This window comes from Typopeltis vanoorti, chromosome 15 (assembly GCF_054136105.1).
Source record: "Typopeltis vanoorti isolate ZY-2024b chromosome 15, IOZ_Tvanoo_1.0, whole genome shotgun sequence".
Taxonomy (NCBI): domain Eukaryota; kingdom Metazoa; phylum Arthropoda; class Arachnida; order Uropygi; family Thelyphonidae; genus Typopeltis; species Typopeltis vanoorti.
The window spans coordinates 19,911,883-19,932,163 of record NC_143563.1 but is presented as its reverse complement, the minus strand read 5'-3'; the positions used below and the strand labels follow the sequence as shown (position 1 = coordinate 19,932,163).

General features: G+C 34.5%; 1 protein-coding gene across 1 annotated transcript; it reads right to left on the bottom strand.

Annotated features, from left to right (window-relative positions):
* Positions 1-1,410: 1,410 nt before the first annotated feature.
* LOC150098444 (leukocyte elastase inhibitor-like) lies at positions 1,411-8,086 on the bottom strand. Its single transcript, XM_090404802.1, has 2 exons — positions 7,957-8,086; positions 1,411-2,695 (listed from the first exon to the last, which is right to left on the bottom strand). Exon 2 carries the CDS (start codon positions 2,687-2,689, stop codon positions 1,478-1,480), a length of 1,212 nt encoding a protein of 403 aa, XP_090260928.1. The 5' UTR covers positions 2,690-2,695; positions 7,957-8,086; the 3' UTR covers positions 1,411-1,477.
* Between the last annotated feature and the right edge of the window lie 12,195 nt (positions 8,087-20,281).

Below are 20,281 nucleotides of genomic sequence, written 5' to 3'. Positions count from 1 at the left end.
TACATTTAAAATCAATAAACAATGAAGTCATTTCGAAGTATGCACATGAAAAATTCCCAATATTAACTTATATTGCGCGAAAAATTCTGTCGTGTTTTGGATCGACATACTTGTCAGAATCCGCTTTTTCAAATATGACCTTCATAAAAAATCAATTAAGAAACCAAATTACAAATGATCAGTTGCATGATTGTCTGCGATTGGCCACTTCTTCATGTCAACTTGACTATGAAAATATTACAAGGTCCAAACAATGCCAAATTTCACATTAACTTTTTTTTTTAATCAACCATCATTTCCTGTAACTTGTGAGTGTGTAATCAATCTTGTTTTTTCTAACTTTGGTTTTCCAAAATAGAGAAATAAATATTTTATTCCGATATATTTTTTTTTGTTGTATTTAAAATAATTAAAAGTGATAAATAAATTTTTAAATACACAAATAAAGTTTTTAGTTGTGTATTTTTTTTTTAGTTGTTTATTTGTGCATAATCAGATATAAGGTTGGGGGAACGTGATCTATATAAGAGAGTAGATCGTCAAATAACTTTTTATAGAAAAGTAGCTCGCGTAGTAAAAAGGGTTGAGCACCACTGGTATAGACGAAGCCTTTTGGTCGGAAAGACCTGGGTTCCATTCCCGTCAATGACATGAGGAACCTTTATCTGGTCTCTTTCGACTAAAGGTGAGTTAGCCTGTCTCATATGGAGGTATATGGTTTTTTTCACCCGGAAACTCCGATTTTTCGTTCCTCAAACAGACAAACTGGCTAGTATAACACATGCAATTTACAGACAAGAATACTTGGAGGCATAGTGGTAACCGCCTTATCCTCGTATTACGGTTAAAAAGTCAAAGGATACTTGGAAGGGCGTGGGCGCGTAAGTGCCTGTTAAAGCCACTGATGGGAAAAAAATGGAAGTATAACATTAAATAATGGTGGCTAATATAACAATACCTTTAAATTATATTTTGTTTTATTGTTTACTGCAGTGGCCGAAAATCTTTAGACAAAAAAGATGTTGGGGAAAGAAAGTCTGACTTTCTATTTTCTTGAAGGAATTACTTTTAAAATTTAAGGCAGCTGGAAAACACAAGCCTACCTAAAGTGCTAATATACCATAGGATTCCAAACTTTTGCAGGTAGCATTCACATGAATATACGTACAAGCGCGGGCGCGCACCCCCCCCACACCCCCACACACTTTTTTTTAATATAATGTGGATAAAAAATGTGGCGGATAACTTCTATCTCTGACCTTTCTTATTCGAAATTACTTAAGCATCAGTAACCCGCTCCCGAAAGAGAATCAGTTTGTTCGCTGCGATCATCAATGTCAAAATAAAAGAAAGGATGGTCAGCTATACATTTAAATATAGTCACTTTATTAAACATAATGTTGACAAAAATGTTGGCGGCTAAATAAAACTTTTGACACTTCTTATTCAAGATTACTTATTTTTATACTGCTAATAACTAAGGATCAGTGAGACGCCCGCCAAAGAGAATCAGTTCACTGATTTGATCTATAATAAAGAAAAAGAAAGGATGATCTGCCACAAATTCTTCCCGATTAATAGATGACTTAAGTATGCTGAATGCAGTGACGAACGCTTCTTCACTTCCGCTTTCGTCGATCTCAATAAGAGCTTTGTGCACAGCTCGGGTTAAACTTAATCCTTCTGCGTTACTGATTCCGCCGAAGTCAGTTCTAGTAAAAAGAGAGCCAAGTCCCAACGCCTTAAAAGGCTCTTTTAGCTCTTTGGAGCTCTGGATTTGAAACTTGGGAATCGCCATTGTTTCCAGCTGTACCATCTTGAGACTTTCGTTTACCAGGCGCAGTAGATTGATGTCTAGTTTCTTCTCGACATCAGCCAACTGTTCTATACCTTTGGGTAGCAAAATCCACATAACAATACTCCCTCCTTTGAAAGGGAGTTCAACAGCTTTTACATTATTTTCTTCAATGTCGGCATAACGGAATTCTTGTTTTCTCAAATACATCATCGGCACTGATTTCGTGGTACCACCTCCGGTCTTGTAAAAAGTTCCCATTTTGGTTTCATCAGTGGGGAACGCAAACTTCCAAAACCCTTTGAAATGAGCAATGCTCAGAAGAAGCATCAATGTATTGGTATCTATTTCCTCGACCATGTACTTGATTTTATCTTGCGTATTGCTTCGCACCCATGCATTCATGTTTTTTACTACCATGTCAGTTCCCTTCCTGAAGTCTTCTTCCCAAACATCGCTTTTATAGAACATACATATGAATATTTTGTAGTATTCGAGAATCGGATAATCTTTATGAACCAAGAGACTATTGGCTAAATCAAATATAAAATATTTTGGAATTCTAAAAATATAGGCATCGAGTTCCTGGAATGCCTCGTGCACTTCTTCATTTGTTAATATGGCTTGGTTGTAACCAAAGGCTTGTCGCATATCTTCTGCAGTTTCTCCACGGGCGCCATAAAAAAGCATGCCAAGAGCACTAAACACAGATATCGGTGAATAAAACAGATTTTCGTTTCTTAATATTAGGGCGTTGTGCAGCTTAACAGCAAATTCATTGCTCCTATCAATAACTGATTGAGGAATCACTTCAGAAAGGGTATACCTTGTTCGGATGGCCAAAGCACATGGCAGAATCAGCAGAAGGTAAGAAAGTTTGATCCACGGAATCATTGAGTCCTAAAAGAAGGGGAAAAAAATCAAAATAGATAAAATAGGCCAAGTGACAAGCATAAAATAATTATTGTAATTTAGAATTTAATTTAATTTCAGAGGAATAAGTGAAGCTAGAGAAAATATTGTTTCGGATCACACAGTGATAAGTATTAGAAAAATTCTAAACTCAAGTATTCATATGGTTTAGAATGGTGGTGTGCCAGTAGCGATATTACTTTGGAGAACGAGATTGGCGTCTGAATCTCATTCAGCGAGCGAGAAATATTTCAACCCACTAATATTACTTAGTAAAGGCAAATTAAGGATAACAGGTAAGGAAATTATTACTGTAATGCTATTGTTATCAAATATTCCTATGGAATCCCAAGAAGACTATAAACGCTACAATCCCAAAAGAGGGGGCGCATTCTGCGATTATTTTTGGACAAAGACATCATTCCTTGACTACAATTGAACCTAGAGCAGTATTTAGGTGCTTTTCGCTGAGTATCTGCAGAAGTTTTGTTCCAGAGTGAAATGATTGAAATTCAATCTCCTTATATTTGCATCCGTATAATACGGGTATTATAACTATTAAAGTAAACATTTATATGGTCGATATTTTCGTTGTTTTCGCCATAATTATGATCATATCTGGAACAAAGTCACGTTATTTCAAAGGACTCTTTTGATTGGTGGGATATGTGTAAAAATTCTGAGTTATGATTTGTTTTCATTAAACTTTGATCTTTTTTTTTTGTTTTGTTTTATATTATCTATTCTACTCTTAATATAATATTTTTGTTTGTCCACAACAAATGGTCAGAGTGAAGCCAAAATTATATTGATTCGGAAAACAAACAGAAAATAACAAAATGCTAACCTTTACAGTAACATACTAAAATTCTAATTGAAAACTTTTAATAGAGATTTGAACAAAATCCGTTCAGCCCGATTCCTGGAATAACTTGCATATGCGTGAGGGAACAACACTCTTATAGGTTCATGTATTTTACGAAACGCACCTCACATCATTTTACATTATTATTATTATTATTATAAAAAACCTCAATGGAGTCAAAGACTCATCGTCGAAGGCCCCACTGTTATATACACAGTTTATCATGCCGCGGCTTAAATATGTTCACTCTTTCTGTCCTCACCGCACTCTCTGACAAATCCAATTACTCACCACACTCTCTATGCAAAAAAACCTGCCCTTCCCACTTCCTTGCTCAAATTCTCCTTATACAGCTTCCTATCTTCACTCATTCCATGGAAATCACCCCCCCCACACACACACACACACATTAATTTGGTAATAACCTCCCTAGTTTTCTCTTTCAGTCGTTTCCGACGGTAGGTAACACTGCCCACAATGTATTCCTGGTGAGATTTTTTACAGGGTAGTCCATTGCTTTCTCCAACCTGCCAATTTTATCCGGGCTCAGGACAGACATATGGCTGAGACGTATTCATGACTGTAATCCATGTGTGTTCACGGGGCCCGATTTCCTGTTCTAGGGGACGAAAAACTCGAGTTTCCTGATAAAAAAAAACCTTACCTCCGTATGAAATCGGCTAGCTCACCTTCAGTCGAAAGAGACCAGATAAAGGTACCTTACTTTACTGAAGGGAACTGAACCCATGCTTTTCCGTCGAAAGGACTTCGTCAATACTGACTCAGCTACAGGGACTCTGTAATAACCTCTGAACAGCTTACTGTATATGTCTCGATCATATCCCCTCTCCTCCTCCTCCTCCTCCTATCCATCATTTCTGCAAATTGCATTTTCTCAATGTCTTCATACTCGACATTCCAGAAACCACCTTATTCAATCGTCTCTGGACCCTTGTCCAATACATCTTCATCTTTTTGAAATTCAGGTGACCAAATCTGCGAACAGTAATCCAAATGTTGTCTCATCAAAGCTTTATACATAAGAAACATTACATCCTTGCTTCTACAAGTCAGTGTCCTCCGCATCATTCCCGTTATCTGCTGTGCTGTTCCCACAATTTTAGCAATATGTCCACGAAATTTTAGGTCTTTGTCCACAAGCGCTCTCACATCTCCTCTACTTCTTCCAAGATTGTGTGTACTCTATATCCCATCTTTGTTTCCCAAATTTCAAATCTTACATTTTGTAGCATTGAATTGATAACCTCCACTCATTTACCACTTTAGCCAGTCCTCACCGTTCTACAACATTGAAATCTTACATTTTGTAGCATTGAATTGATAACCTCCACTCATTTACCACTTTAGCCAGTCCTCACCGTTCTACAACATTGAATGGCTACCTCCCTCTAGTCACTACTTCAAAAAGACGGATATGTTGGTAGAATCACCGAAGTGCCTTACGTGTACCCTTGTTGTCTATGCATAGACTAGAATAGAATGTGATTTCAGTAAAATACATATAAATATATCAAAATTAATTACTGAAATATACACACTTAGATAAATTTATTTCTAAATTTATTCGGGCATTGGGAATAAGAATATAATTTCTTTCTAATATAATACTCTAATTTAGCTTCAGTTGTAAAGACCTTATAAATCACCTTTGCTTCCTCCATGGATTCAAATCAACCCTACGCGTATGTCGTATATCGTCAGTAAGAGAGAGAGAGAAGGCTCTAATGGCGCAGAATATATAAAAAACACGACTGCACTAAAGGTCATAAGAAGCGCATGTGGTTCGATGCCATGTGTTCTAAGAATTCAGCAAGTAAAAGGAGTAAATGGAAGTTGAATGACTGTATAAGGGTAGTATCTCTGAAAATCGACGTTCAATCTAGCTTAAATATTAACATATCTACAACAGATCAGCAGAAATGCTCTATTGATCATCAGAAAGATGCTTTTCCTACTAACACTGATTTCATTTTGAATGCAATTTATGGACAATATACGGTAAACTCTTAAGTTCGAAGCATCTTCAAGAGCAAGTGTTAGTTATATGCGAACATACGGAGGAATGGTAAGTTGGACACAAACTTTGAAACCCCTAAGGGGGGAAAAATGACTTAAGTACAGGCATTAAAAAGAAGATTACTATTTATCATCATCATCATCATCATCATCATACGTATCAAGGATTTAGGCCTAGTATGGCCTGTTCCGGCCTTAGAAGTCATCGTTGAATCGTTTAAGAGGACGTCCTGGTTTTCTTTTTCCTAATGGCTGTACTTTAAGGCTTGTTTTGGTAATCTTTCTGTTTTCATTCTTTGAACGTGTTCCATCCATCTATGTTTGTATTTTTTAATTTTTTTCAATTACTGGTTCTTGGTTTAATTCTTTCATAATATCTTCGTTTCTTTTGTGATCAAATAGGATATACGTTGCAGTTTTTCTCATAAACTTCATTTCTGCTGTTGTTAATCTTTGTTTGTCTTTTTGTTTTATTGTCCAGATTTCGCTTCCATACATTAAGACCGGTAGGGCTAATGTATTGTATACTTTTAGCCTGGTTTGTTTTTGAACTAGGTTTGGTTTAAATATAGAGTTAATTACTCCTGTTATTTTTAAATATTTTGCAATTTTTATGTTTATATCTTTTTCATTTTCATAAGTGATCATACATCCTAGGTAGTTAAATGAATTCACCTGTTCTAAGATCTTGTTATCTATTACTATCTTAGTTCTTGCTGGATCTTGTCCTTTAAAGGCCATATTTTTTTGATTTTTCGGTTGATATTATCATACCATAATGTTTGGATATCTCATTTAGATTTAAAATAGCTTTCTGTAAGTTATCTTCAGAATTTGTAATTATTATTTGGTCGTCTGAAAAGAGGAGAGTGTTTAAGTTAACTGTAGGTGAAAGTTTAATTCCTTGATGTAAATTTTTACTCCATTTTATTATTATTTCATTTAAGTAGATATTAAAAAGAGTTGCTGAGAGGGGACATTCCTGTCGGACCCCTTGGTTTACTACTATTTATCTGTTGTATAATAAACAAATGTGTGGACGCCTTTTGTTTATTTTAATTTAACGTATTCATATACACAGCATATTTTAAAATGTCTGTTTGATTAAAGACTGATGTTCTATTTTTTTTTTTTTTTATTGCTATATAAGTTATTATTTGGAATGATCGCATGGCTTATTTAGTATATTTCTCTAATAAATTTATGTTTAATAATTTGTTCTTATTCCGAAAACATTATCATCATATAAAGTAAAATATCAACAACAACAAAAACATGTAATGTTGGAAACGTGACGTACTGTAACTGCGGCATGGAATGAAGAAAATGAAGTAGAAAAACTTGACTGGCTCGTACAAAGTTCCGAACTTATCCCAACAGCATGGCTTTCAAATAAATCGTAACGTCTGGAAGACTAGACTATTGTGAGCACATACGTTTTGCCTCAGGCATTCCAGTATTTCCAAAAGTACAGTGACATCTGAACATAAGCAGGATTATGAAAATATTATTATTATTATTATTATTCCTGATACCTCCAAGGAGTACGAAGACTCATCGCGGGAGGACATCTTCAACTATCTCTACACCTTACCTCTACTACGAATCAACGCCATCTACCGCCCACCTCCAACACCACCACAAGATAGGTTCCAATAGTGAACTTCAGGTGAAGACGGAGGGGGGGGGGATTACTGTGATGTAGTGTCATAAACGGGATTGCACACCTTTCATTGGCATTAAAGTCAAGAAATATATATATATAATTTTAAACTGCGGTAAGCTTAAGTAATCAGAATGCTACAGGCAATAACAAAAATTCACCACAGGTGTCTTTCGGAAAAGTATATGTATATAAATCTTTTTCGGGACAAGGGTCTGAACTCTTATAACCCCAGCACTAAATAAGCTACCGTCCTTTTTAATGCATTTGACATTATTTACTTTACTATACTCGGGAATTGTAGTTTATAGTATATTTTTGATTGCACAAAATAATTGCTGTTTTTGTATGATTTCATTCTACTTGTAAACATGGTGAACCACAGATATAGTAAATAACAATATCAAAAATAATTTGCCGGCAAAGGTTGGTCGATTGGTAGAGCCTCTGCTACTAATGGCTCAGTTAAATAAGTTTGAGCGTGGTTAGTAGTTGGAAGGGGCCCAATCGTTCGATGCTGTTGGCACACTCTCCCTCAATGAGTCTTTGGACTCCCTGTGGGTGTCAAATAATAATAATTTAAATAATGAGTAATCGGCATTTAAAGTAATTGTAGACTAGGTTATTAATTATGTTTGCTAAAGCGTACTACGTCTGATTTAATACATTTTTATGCAGACTTACCCAATTACTGTAAGTAATTGCAGTAATTATAACAAAACGAAACTTTCCTATTCATGAATGAGCTTATCGGATACTTGCAAACTTGCGTTATTTTATGACTTATGATTATTAGCACATAATTATAACGATCCACTTCAAATATTTGTACTTAACGAACGCTCATGTCCACGACGCCCTCTATATGCATTTGAGCAGAAATAATTATCTCAATGAAAGAAGCACTGTGTTTATTCTTCAAGTAACATTAATGAATAATATTAGAAATTGCTATACATAACCTTATTGCTTTGAATTCAATGAGTACCCAGATTCTTCAAAACTGAAAAACATTTGGAGAATTAATGCTTTTAAACAAGAAAAAATTTCAGTTACAATCACGCATTGCAATATTATAATTAATAATCAATTAATAAGATAGTAAATAAAATCATGATTGCAGTCTTTCAAATTATAAAACACGTGATTTGACTAAAATCATGAACACCATAATTAAATGTTTATTATATACTCTCAATTACTTCATATCAACTATTTCCCATCAAATTAATATGTTATTTGTCAAGACTCAAATACTGTCAGATATTATGATTTTTTAACGCTACGTGTGACATAGTGATTATAAATATATACACGTTAGCACAGGAATATTATTTAATTTGCCAAATATTTCGGTCTGAATATTACAGACCATCTTCAGTGGCTATATAGGAATAGTTTTTAAAAAACAAAGTGGAATACGAACAATTGATCATTCATACATAGAACGAGCCGAGTGATGTCATATCGCTAAGTATTAGAAGAGTAAACATTTTAAAAACATAATTAAAGATATTAATTCATATATGATCTTAAATAACATTAGACTGATAAAAAAAAATAATGTGTTATCTTGATTAAACTTTCCCAAATTTTTGATATAGTATACAGTCATTACGATTCAAGTTAGGAGGTTGAAGTAAGGCATGTACACTTTCTTTAAATGAACGTTCAAATTTGTAGTGACATCTGTGTAGGAAGAGAGTCTTGGACCAAAGGATGTTGTGGCTTGTTTCTAATCCATGCTGAGCTAATCCAGATTTCTCAGGTTTGTTGTGTTGAATTGACGAGTGATGCTCTTGAATTCTTTTTTCTATGGAACGTCCGGTTTGCCCAAAGTAAGAAAGATTACAATTACAAGGAACTTGATACTCACCAGGTAGAGACAAGGATGAGCGTTCATCTTTAGATGAAGAAAAATAGTTGGATAATATGTTAATACGTGTAAAAGAGGCTGTTAGATCATATTTCTTTAAAATTCTCGAAATTGGTTTTGAAATCCCGGAAATATAAGGAATTGGAACTCGACGTATTGAATCTTGGTTGTTCTGTGTTGGTTTGTAAGAATCGAAAAGATGTTGTGGACTCTTTTCGGAGAAGCCATGTCGTTTCATGTGATGTTTGATAGTCGAAAGTTCCTTCTGTAATAAATGAGAAGCTGAACAGTTGGTTTTGGCTCGTCGGAGCCAAATTCTTACAACAAATTGTTGTTGTAAGAATACCAGAAGGTTAACGGATGAGAAGGACATCTAAAAAGGATAACTTGTCGTCTTTTTCAATTTCCATGGTAAACTTTATACGAGGATGTAAGGAATTGATACTGCTTAAAAAGGAAGGTAAGGGGTCTCTGTCGTGAGGCCATACAGCAAAGATGTCGTCTATATATCTAACCCAAAAGGATGGTTGAGGGAATATAGATGAGAACAGGACTCTAGATGTTCTAAATAAAAGTTTGCAAGAGCAGGAGAGAGTGGACTTCCCATAGCTGTTCCTTCCACTTGGTTGTATAATTTATTTTGACATAAGAAATATCCAGAGTGCATTACGAAATCAAATAGTTTTATAATATCTTGTGGGAAGATGTCAGATAGTAATTCCAAAGTCTCTTTGAGATGTATATTCGTATATAAAGATTCTATATCAAAGGCAACCATAAGATCTGTAGGTTGTAAAGAGAAGTTTTTTAATTTATTTAAGAAATCAGAAGAGTTTTTCAAAAAAAGAGCGTGAGTTGCCAATGTGTGACCTCAATAATTTAGATAGATATTTGGCTATGCGATAGGTAGGAGAAGCAATAAAATCCACTATAGGGCGAAGAGAAATATCTGTCTTATGTATTTTTGGTAGACCATAAAACCTGGGAGGCCTTGCAAAATGAGTTGTTTTGTCTTTCAATAGTGTCTATATCTAAACTTATGACTTCATCTAGAAGAGAATTTAATTTCTTCAGTTGTCTGTTGGTTGGATCGCAATTGAGTTCCTGGTATGTTGAGTGATCTCGAAGTAAAAGGGAAAGTTCTTTTTTTTATATATAATTTGAAGAGTCCATAATTACTGCCGCTTTTCCCTTGTCAGCTTTGACTATTGTTTCTTAAGGAATGTATAGCTTTCTTTTCAGAAGGAGATATGTTCGAAGGAGGAATCTTGGCTTTAAGTAGCGAAGAAGCAACTTCTAGACGGAAAGCATTAGCTTTTTCACTTGACAAATGAATGAAGTTCCGTTCGATGTTAACTGGAGCTCATAATATTTACAGGAACACCAGTTTATCTTTAATCTGTAATCAACTCAAAGCACATGATCTGGCTGTTAACATTCAGCTAGTTTCTGATCTCCTTACCTATATCTCCACAAACGTAGAACCACATCTTTCAAACATAGTTCTGGATGTAACTAAACGCTGTTTACAACGTTCTTATAAAAAAAAAAAAAAAAAAAAAAAACAGAATCAACTTCTAAACCACAAATATGATGTTCTTGTTTCTAAATAAATCAAGCCTTTCCAAGGTCCAGATAATTGGATCGTCAACGTATCCGGTCGGCCTTTAACCGATAATGAAACACTCATCCTCTCAAAAGGACATGATTTCTCTATTGTCCCTAAAAAGATTCCATATCTAGATTTTTTAGTATCATAGTTAACTATAATATTATTATAGTTAACTATGATATTAATAAATAATATTAATAAATAATACATGCTAACTATAATATTATTTCTAATATTATAGTTAGCATCGAACGGAACCTCATTCATCTATCAAGTGAAAAAGCTAATGCTTTCGGTCTAGAAGTTGCTTCTAGACGGAAAGTTCCTTGTAATTGTAATCTTTCCTACTTTGAACAAACTGGACGTTCCATAGAAAAAAGAATTCAAGAGCATCAATCATCAATTCAACACAACAAACCTGAGAAATCTGGATTAGCTCAGCATGGATTAGAAACAAGCCACAACATCCTTTGGTCCAAGACTCTCCTCCTACACAGATGTCGCTACAAATTGGAACGTTTATTTAAAAGAAGTGTACATGCCTTACTTCAACGTCCTAACTTGAATCGTAATGACTGTATATCTATATCAAATATTTGGGAAAGTTTAATCAGGATAACACATTAATTTTTTTTTATCAGTCTAATGTTATTTAAGATCATTATATGAATTTTTGAATTAATATCTTTAATTATGTTTTAAAAATGTTTACTCTTCTAATACTTAGCGATATGACATCACGCGGCTCGTTCTATGTATGAATGATCAATTGTTCGTATTCCACTTTGTTTATTAAAAATTATTCTTATGTGGCCACTGAAGATAGTCTGTAATATTCAGACCGAAATATTTGGCAAATTAAAAATTATTCTTGTGCTAACGGGTATATATTTCTTGTCAGATATCATATTTTGATCTTTTCAGCATGTCTAACAGCATCAATCCGCCTAGATTTTCTTCTGGTCTTTTTTTTTTTTTTTTCATCGAATACTTATTTTGCTAATCTTTCTCTTACCATATTGCTTAAGTGACTACTCCTCTTTTATGAGCTTTGTTCACACAGTTTTCAATTCTAATAATCTCCTTTGCTGCAATTCTGATATTGATTTCACCTGCATACAGCTCTAATTTTTCTCAGAAGTTGCATCTTCGTTGTTTCTAGTTTCAGTTCAACTGTTTTATTACTCAACTCTAAGATACATAAGTTAAAATGGGGTTTGAAGAGCCTGTGTAGCTCAGTAGAAGTGGCGTTTGCACTCTAAAGCGCTTGACTGCACAATGAAAAGCGTTCGAATCTAGTCGCCGACTAGAGGAACTTTTTCTAAGCCTTTTCTCGAACGGTTCCAGAGTTAGTCGATCTCTGGCACACGCTAGTGGGTTTTTCCTCCTGGAAACTTGGGTTTTTCGTCCCGTAAACTCAAGAAAATCGTCCGTCGAACCCACACTATTTTGAGACATTAAAAATATTGTGTTAGGGTTAGGAACCACCAGATGACGGCACTTACTAGCTGCCTTCTTCACTGGGTGCCGATTAATTAATGATTGCCTTGGGTCAGCAATCTCTGATTGCTACCAGTGGAGATTGAACTGCCCAATTTGTCTCCAAAGTTAGATAGGGCTAAAAAAACGGCCTCACCTACTCCCTATAACGGAAAAAAGGCTGTAGCTGAATTTTTTATGATTAACACAGCATGTTATTAGTGATTTTTTTTATGATTAACACAGTATGTTATTAGTGTAGTTTTTTTCGACTATTTTCTCCCTCATTCCATATAAATTCGTTTAACTGACTCCACCATACCTGATTCTCTGTTCTATTGTCTAGTTCCTAAATGTGCTTAAAGAGATATAATATTTAACTTGCATAGTTATAGGGTCACCACTCAAAATACAGATGCCTTTTCCTTGCTTTATTTATTTATTATTTATTTATTTCCTGTGTGTGTGTGTGTGTGTGTGTGTGTGTGTGTGTGTGTGTGTGTGTGTGTGTGTGTGTGTGTGTGTGTGTGTGTGTGTGTGTGTGTGTGTGTGTGTGTGTGTGTGTGTGTGTGTGTGTGTGTGTGTGTGCGTGCGTGCGTGCGTGCGTGCGTGCGTGTGTGCGCGCGCGCATGTCAAAATTGCTATAACAGTCATTTAGTTAAAGAATTCTAAACACTTGTAATTAATTCACTTAATAGTATAATGTCATATTGCTGACATTCACTAAATATTTATTAGGGGCATGTCTAGCTGCATGGTAATTTCCATGACAATAGAAAATATCACTGTATTTCAACTCTAGTAACCGACTCGAGGAACTTATACTTTTTTTTTTTTTTGAACGAACTCGAATATTTTAATTCCCAAAGTAACCGGACCTGGCTGATTATTGATTTGAAACAATGAGTTAAGTTTAAAACAGAGTCCTCCACTGCTACGCCACAATGGAAATACACTGGAGTTTATTATTATTATTATTATTATTATTATTATTATTATTATTATTATTATTAATTTTTCGTAATGGCTAATATTTCTCCAATATTATACTCGGCTCATCAGAGTGCATACAATGCCAGTCGAAATTGTTAAAAGACAAATTAAGTCTAGCATCTTCCTTTTGTTCAATAATCGACCTCAGTATTAGAAAAATCTTAGAAAGAAAACAAAAGAGAAACTCACACAGGATAAAAAAAATAAGAACAAAATAAGAAACTCGAATAATAATAATTATAAGCTAACATCTTTTCTTCCCTTATAGGGAGTAGGCAAGGCCTCTTAATCCTATCTAGCTTTTGAGATTGAATCAATTCAATTCAATTCAATCTCACCAGTTTGGCAGTTCAATCTCCACTAGTAGCCAAATAGAGATAGCTGGCTCATGACTATCACTAATTATAGGTGGCAACCAATGAAGAGATTGGCAAATAAGTGCTGCCATCTCTTGTCAAACCTAACAGGACCTCTTACTGTCTGAAATAATGTGGATTCTACGGTCAATTTTCTTGATTTTGGGGAACAAAAAACTCAAATTTTGGGGAACAAACTCCACTTGCCTGTACCAGAGATCAACTAACTCTGTTTTTTTGTCCTGTAAAATCAAGAAAAACCATAGAACCCAGATTATTTCAAATAGTAACACATCCTGTTAGGGTTAGGTACCAAGAGATGGCAGCACTTGTTTCCCAATCTCTTCATTGGTTGCCGCCTATAATTAGTGATAGCCATGGGCCAGCTATCTATGATTGGTTACTGGTGGAGATTAAACTGCCCAATAAGTCTTTAAAAGCTAGATGGAGTTAAAAGACCTTGCGTACTCCCTATAAGGAAGAAAAAGCATTATCTTATTATTATAAAAAAGCCTATGTAGCTCACTGGACATGATGCTTGCATACTCTGCACTAGGCTGCCCAAACAAAGATAGACTTATAATTCATGTCTAGTCGCCAACTGGAGGAACTTTTGTAAGCATTTCTTCCACCAGATGATAATAATAATAATAATAATAATAATAATAATAATAATAATAATAATAATAATAATAATAATAATAATAATAATCCAATTTATATGAAAGTGAGAAAAAAGCATGAAAGACTGAAAAATTGTTAGTGAGTTACTGAAGTACGAGGTAGTAAGTTAAGAAGGATGGCTACGAAATCAAATGATTCTATGCAAAGGCTGTGGAAGAAATGGCTGTGAGGTTTTAAATGTATAGAGTTAATCTGATGTTAGAAAATACTTCTATAATAAGGATGGCCTGTAATTAAAAGCACTTGAAATGAGATCGATTGAGAATTTACTAGTAAGAGACCTAATGATGAGAGTCAGGGAAACTAGATTATCATGGGAAGAACAATAATAATGCTGCTATGATAATATTTTGCATACCTTAGCTGTATAATAATACAGCTAAGGTATGCAAAAATGATCCAGATGTACTAACTGAAATCCCATGTGTGAAGCATATGGTATTTTTAGGATGGACAGAAGGGACAGGAGGGAAGAGAGATGTACATTACGATTGATATCAAATGATTTGAGTGAGTTACAGTAGCAACTCATGAAAGCAATAATAATAATATATTTAATTTAGTAGTGAGTTTGAAGCTATCTGATAGTGGTGGAGACTTAAAGGATGAAATGTATGGTGAGAAGTTGCTAGAGACCTGGTGGTCCAGTTGCTGAAAATTATGAAATACATCACCAAATTACCCAGATGGGTATTAAACAAACAAACAAAAAAAAGAGGTGGGCCGTTTTAGCCCCATCTAACTTTTGGATACTGAGTGGGCAGTTCAATCTCCACTGGTAACCAATCAGAGATAGCTATCACCCAAGGCTATCACTGATAAGTGGCAAGCAGTGAAGAGATAGCTAACAAGTGACACCATCTCTTGGTACCTAAACCTAACACAATCTTTTTAATGTCTAAAAATATTGCAGGTTCTTTGGTCGATTTTCTTCAGTTCACGGGACGAAAAATCCGAGTTTTCGGGAGAAAAAACCCACTGGCCCATGCCAGAGATCGAGTAACTTGGGAACCTGTGGAAAAAACTATTTTTTGATTCTAGCCTCCGACCTTCTAGTCGGAGGCTAGAATCAAACTATTTCTTCGAGCGTTTTAGTGCTGAGGAGTGTTGAGGATTTTATGTTTATAAAATCATAATATTATAAAATCAGATTCTTATATAATAATATGCCATTTTTGCCACTAGCTGTTGATTGCAATCATGCATTCTAACGAATGAAGCAGATAAATATATAAATTGTCCGATTTCAAAAGTTTACATGCTAAAGCACAAAGTTGAAAATTATGATAAACTCAACAAAATACTACTTTTCGTCCACTGGTATCAGCTACTGAACAGGAAGGGCCTTAGCAGTAGAAACAAAGCTTTGAAAAGATACCTTAATGAAGCAGCTTTTGGAAGTGTTCTTAGGGTTGAGAGAACAAATACGATGGCAGTGAAATGGATGTTCCACATTATTAGACAAATGAGCCATAAGAAAAATATGATGTGGAAGGAATATCAGGAGAATAAGGTGGAGAGGAGTTATGAAATAAAGCTGAGTTGAAATGAAATGGGCTCCATAAGTTAAAGACTATAGGCTAAAAGCAAAAAATTTTATCGTTATGTTCAAAGAAAAATAATAAATAAATAAACAATGCTAGTAGATAACTTTACTGAAAGCAGACATCCTCTTGTATCAGAAGGAGATCGATACGATTGTTCAATTAATAAGTGATCACTTCGCTGTCTATCACTCTAGTATATAAAGCAGACCATATAGGGCAACCCCTACACACTGGATGGAGAGAGAGAGAGAGAGAGAGAAAGATAGAGATACATAAGAAAGGGTTTCTAAAACGGTTGTATATCTTGAAAAAAGAAACCAGCAATAAGGATAAATGGGATATCAGCTTATAAATATCAGCACTTAAGAAGTCTGTAATCAGACTTCTTAAGTCTGCAAAAATGTCACACTCAGTAATCAACATTGCATTGCCTGATGAACTTTCTAATTTGTAGTAAAATGACTTCCAGAAAGGTGTTTATTGAGTTGGAGTCTGAGCAAATTGAAGTCTGAAAGCACTAAGTCTGGGCTGTAGGGAGATGTGGTAGAGTTTCCCTACGATTCCAGCGTGACCACTCACGAGTTGTGAGTACAGCGAATGGAGTGGCGTTGTCATGCACGAAAACCAAGCCGAATGCCAGGAGTCCTGGTCGTTTGCGTCGAATGTTGGTTTTCAATCTGTCCAATGCTGCAGTGTATAGCTCTACTTTGATTGTTCTTCCCTTCGTCAAGTCCAACAAAACACCTTGGCGATCCCAGAACATTATGGTCATAACTTACCAAAGAGTGGGAAGAGTTTTAATTTTTTTCCAGGTCATGGAATCTCGTTTGCTCTCTGGGGTAACGTGATAAGCACACGTTTCGTTTCTTGCAACAAGGTAAGCGAGAAAATCTTCGCCTTTGTCGCAGTAGCGCAACAGATTCTCCACACACATCCCCATGAGGGTTGCCTTGTCCTCTTCTGACAGTTGTCAGACACCTTCCAAAAGCCAAGAACATCGTGAAGAATTTTGTAAACAGCGGACTTACTCGACTTAACCAAGTGTGCAATTTCATATGCCAGTGTTCGAGAACGATTCCCTTAATGCACAAAATGTTGTCTTCTATCTTGCTCAATGAAGGTCTGCCTGCTCGATGTCCATATTCAATGTCATCATGGACAGTCTAAAATTCATTGCACCCAAAACCCACCAGCTTCTTTGACATCACCATTCTTCCATACACAGCAAGCAGTTCATGGTGAACATCACTTGGAGAAGTTTCTTTGCTTGCAAAAAAACGAATAACTTCATCGACACCTGTTTGGACCACACCCACATGGTAGCCACCATCTTACAACTGGAATTAGCTGTGAGACGAGAGTTGCATCATATTGCAATGTGGACTTTTTAATGATCATCATCATCATTATTATCAAGGATTTAGGCCTAGCATGGCCTGTTCCAGCCTTAGAAGTCATCATTGAATCCTTTAAGAGGACGTCTTGGTTTTCTTTTTCCCAATGGCTTGTACTTTAAGGCTTGTTTTGGTAATCTTTCTGTTTTCATTCCTTGAACGTGTTCCATCCATTTATGTTTATATTTTTTAATTTTCCTATTACTGGTTCTTCATATAATTCTTTCATGATTTCTTCATTTCTTTTGTGATCAAATAGTTGCAGTTTTTCTCATAAACTTCATTTTTGCTGTTGTTATTCTTTGTTTGTCTTTTTGTTTTATTGTCCAGATTTCGCTTCCATACATTAAGACCGGTAGGGCAAATGTAGTGTATACTTTTAGTCTGGTTGGTTTTTGAACCAGACTAAAAGTAAAACCTAGGTTTGGTTGAAATATATAAAGTTAATTAGACCTGTTATTTTTAAATATTTTGCAATTTTTATGTTTATATCATTTTCATTTTCATAAGTGATCATACATCCTAGGTAGTTAAATGAATTCACCTGTTCTAAGATCTTATCTATTACTATTTCAGTTCTTGCTGGATCTTGTCATTTAAAGACCATAGTTTTTGATTTTTCTGTTGATATTATCATCCATATCTTTGGATATCTCATTTAGATCTAAAATAGCTTTCTGTAAGTTATCTTCAGAATTTGTAATTATTATTTGGTTGTCGCCAAAGAGGAGAGAGTATTAAAGTTTACTGTATAGGAGAAAGTTTAATTCTTTTAAGTAAATTTTTATTTCATTTTATTATTATTTCATTTAAGTAGATATTAAATAGAGTTGCTGAGAGGGGGACATCCCTGTCGGACCCCTTGGTTTATCTCTCTCGTATATGATAGCTCGTGATTTAATCTTATTTGCGTTTGATTATTTTCATATATACCTGTGATAGCTTTTAGGATATTATTTGGTATTTGTCTTTCTTTTAATATGTTAAATAATATGTTTCTTTATCAAATGCTTTTCAAAGTCAATAAATGCAATATGTGTTTCTAAATATTCTCTTCTTTTCTCTATTATTAATTTTAGGCAAAAGGCCGGGTCTATACATGATCGTCCTTTTCTAAATCCATTCTGTACTTCTAAAATAAAGTTTTCGGAATATTTCATTAGTTTGCTATTTAAGATTCTGCTATATATTTTGTAACAGAAATTTAGTATACTGATACCTCTATAATTTTTAGGGTCATCTCTATTACATTTTTTAAAGATAGGAATCCCAATTGCTTTTTTCCATTCTATTGGGGGGATACCAGTTGAATAAATTTTATTTAAAAATAATAACAGTCTTTCTTTAAATCTTGTTCCTACGTATTTATATAGTTCTGAACTAGCTTATCTTCTCCAGGTGATTTTCTGTTTCTTGTTTCTTTCAGGCTGATTTCTAATTTTTCTTTAGTTATTTCCTTTTCATTTTCGTTAATTGTTTGCCAGTTGTCTTTTTTAAAATATTTGTCTGTCCACAATTCTATGTAGTAATTTATAAATTCTTCTAATTTCAGTTCGGTGTTTAATTTTATGTTTTTTTTTTTTTTGGTATCTGTATTTAAGTGTTTCAAAATATTATAAACATTGGGTCTTGTTTTATATAAATCATGTTCTAAATTAGAAACAAATTTGTTCAATGATTCTCTATGTCTTTTTCTGACTTCTCTTTTAGCTGTGGCTCTTATTCTTTTATATTCTATTTCATCTTCTAATCTTTTACTGCTTAACCATTTGTGATAGGCTTCTTTTTTCTGTTTGATTATTTCTTGGATTGTATCATCCCAGATCTTCATTTCTGTTCTGATTACTTGTAGCCATTTAGGAGGTAATCTTAATTTTATTTTAACGAGGAAGTGGTCACTGCTTATTTATATCCTCTATGAACTCTAATATCTAGTGAAAATTTTGATGTCTTTTCATTTAATATAAAGTAATCTAATATTGATTTCCATCGTCTTGCTGCCCAAGTATATTTACGTATGTCTTTATGTTTATAGAAGGAATTCATTATTTTTAGGTTATTATAAACTACAAAGTGAATCAATTTTTTACCATCCCTGTTTAGAGTATGTTCTCCATGTATTCCTATATTATTATTAATTTTCGTGTTTCCAATTCTTGCATTTAAGTCTCCTGCTAAAATTACGAAATTAATGTTTAATGATAATAGTAATTTTTTTTCTCAGATAAATTACATACATTATATAAAAAAAAATTGAACTGCCCACTCAGTCTCCAAAAGCTAGATAGGGTTAAAAGGCCTCACCTACTCCCTATAAGGGAATAAAAGGCATTAGCTGATTTATTATTATTTTTATTTATATAAAAAAAATCAACTAACGCCTTTTTATTCCCTAATAGGGAGTAGGCGATGCCAGCATTTGGAGACTGAGTGGGCAGTTACATCTCCACCGATAGCCAATCAGAGATAGCTTGCCCATGTCTCTCACTAATTATAGCAGCCACCGATGAAGAGGCTGGCAAACAAGTGCTGCCATCTCTTGGTACCTAACTCTAACAAGATATGTCACTGTCTGAAATAATGTGGGTACTACGGTCGATTTTCTTGAGTTTATGGGACGAAAAACCCGAGTTGCCGGGAGGAAAAGCCCGCTTGCCCATGCTAGAAATTGACTAACTTGGGAACCGGTCAAAGATAGGCTTAGAAAAAGTTCCTCCAGTCAGCAACTAGACTAGAACCTAGGTCTAACTTCAAGCGGCCAAGCACAGAGGACACAAGTGCCACTTCCACTGAGCTACACAGGCATACATTATATGAAGATAATTATGAATAACAATTACTTTCTCATACATAAAGTTTTTTTTAAATAATAATAATAACAATAACTGTTTACAACATATATTATTATAATATTCATAATGATGATTATTACAGATGTTTCTTTGCAATTTTACACTCTATATATACAATATCAATGGATATAATCACTCTATATTGCATACTTTTGTTACAGTTATTACATACATGACATACATTTGATTACATATGATACATTACTTACATTTGTT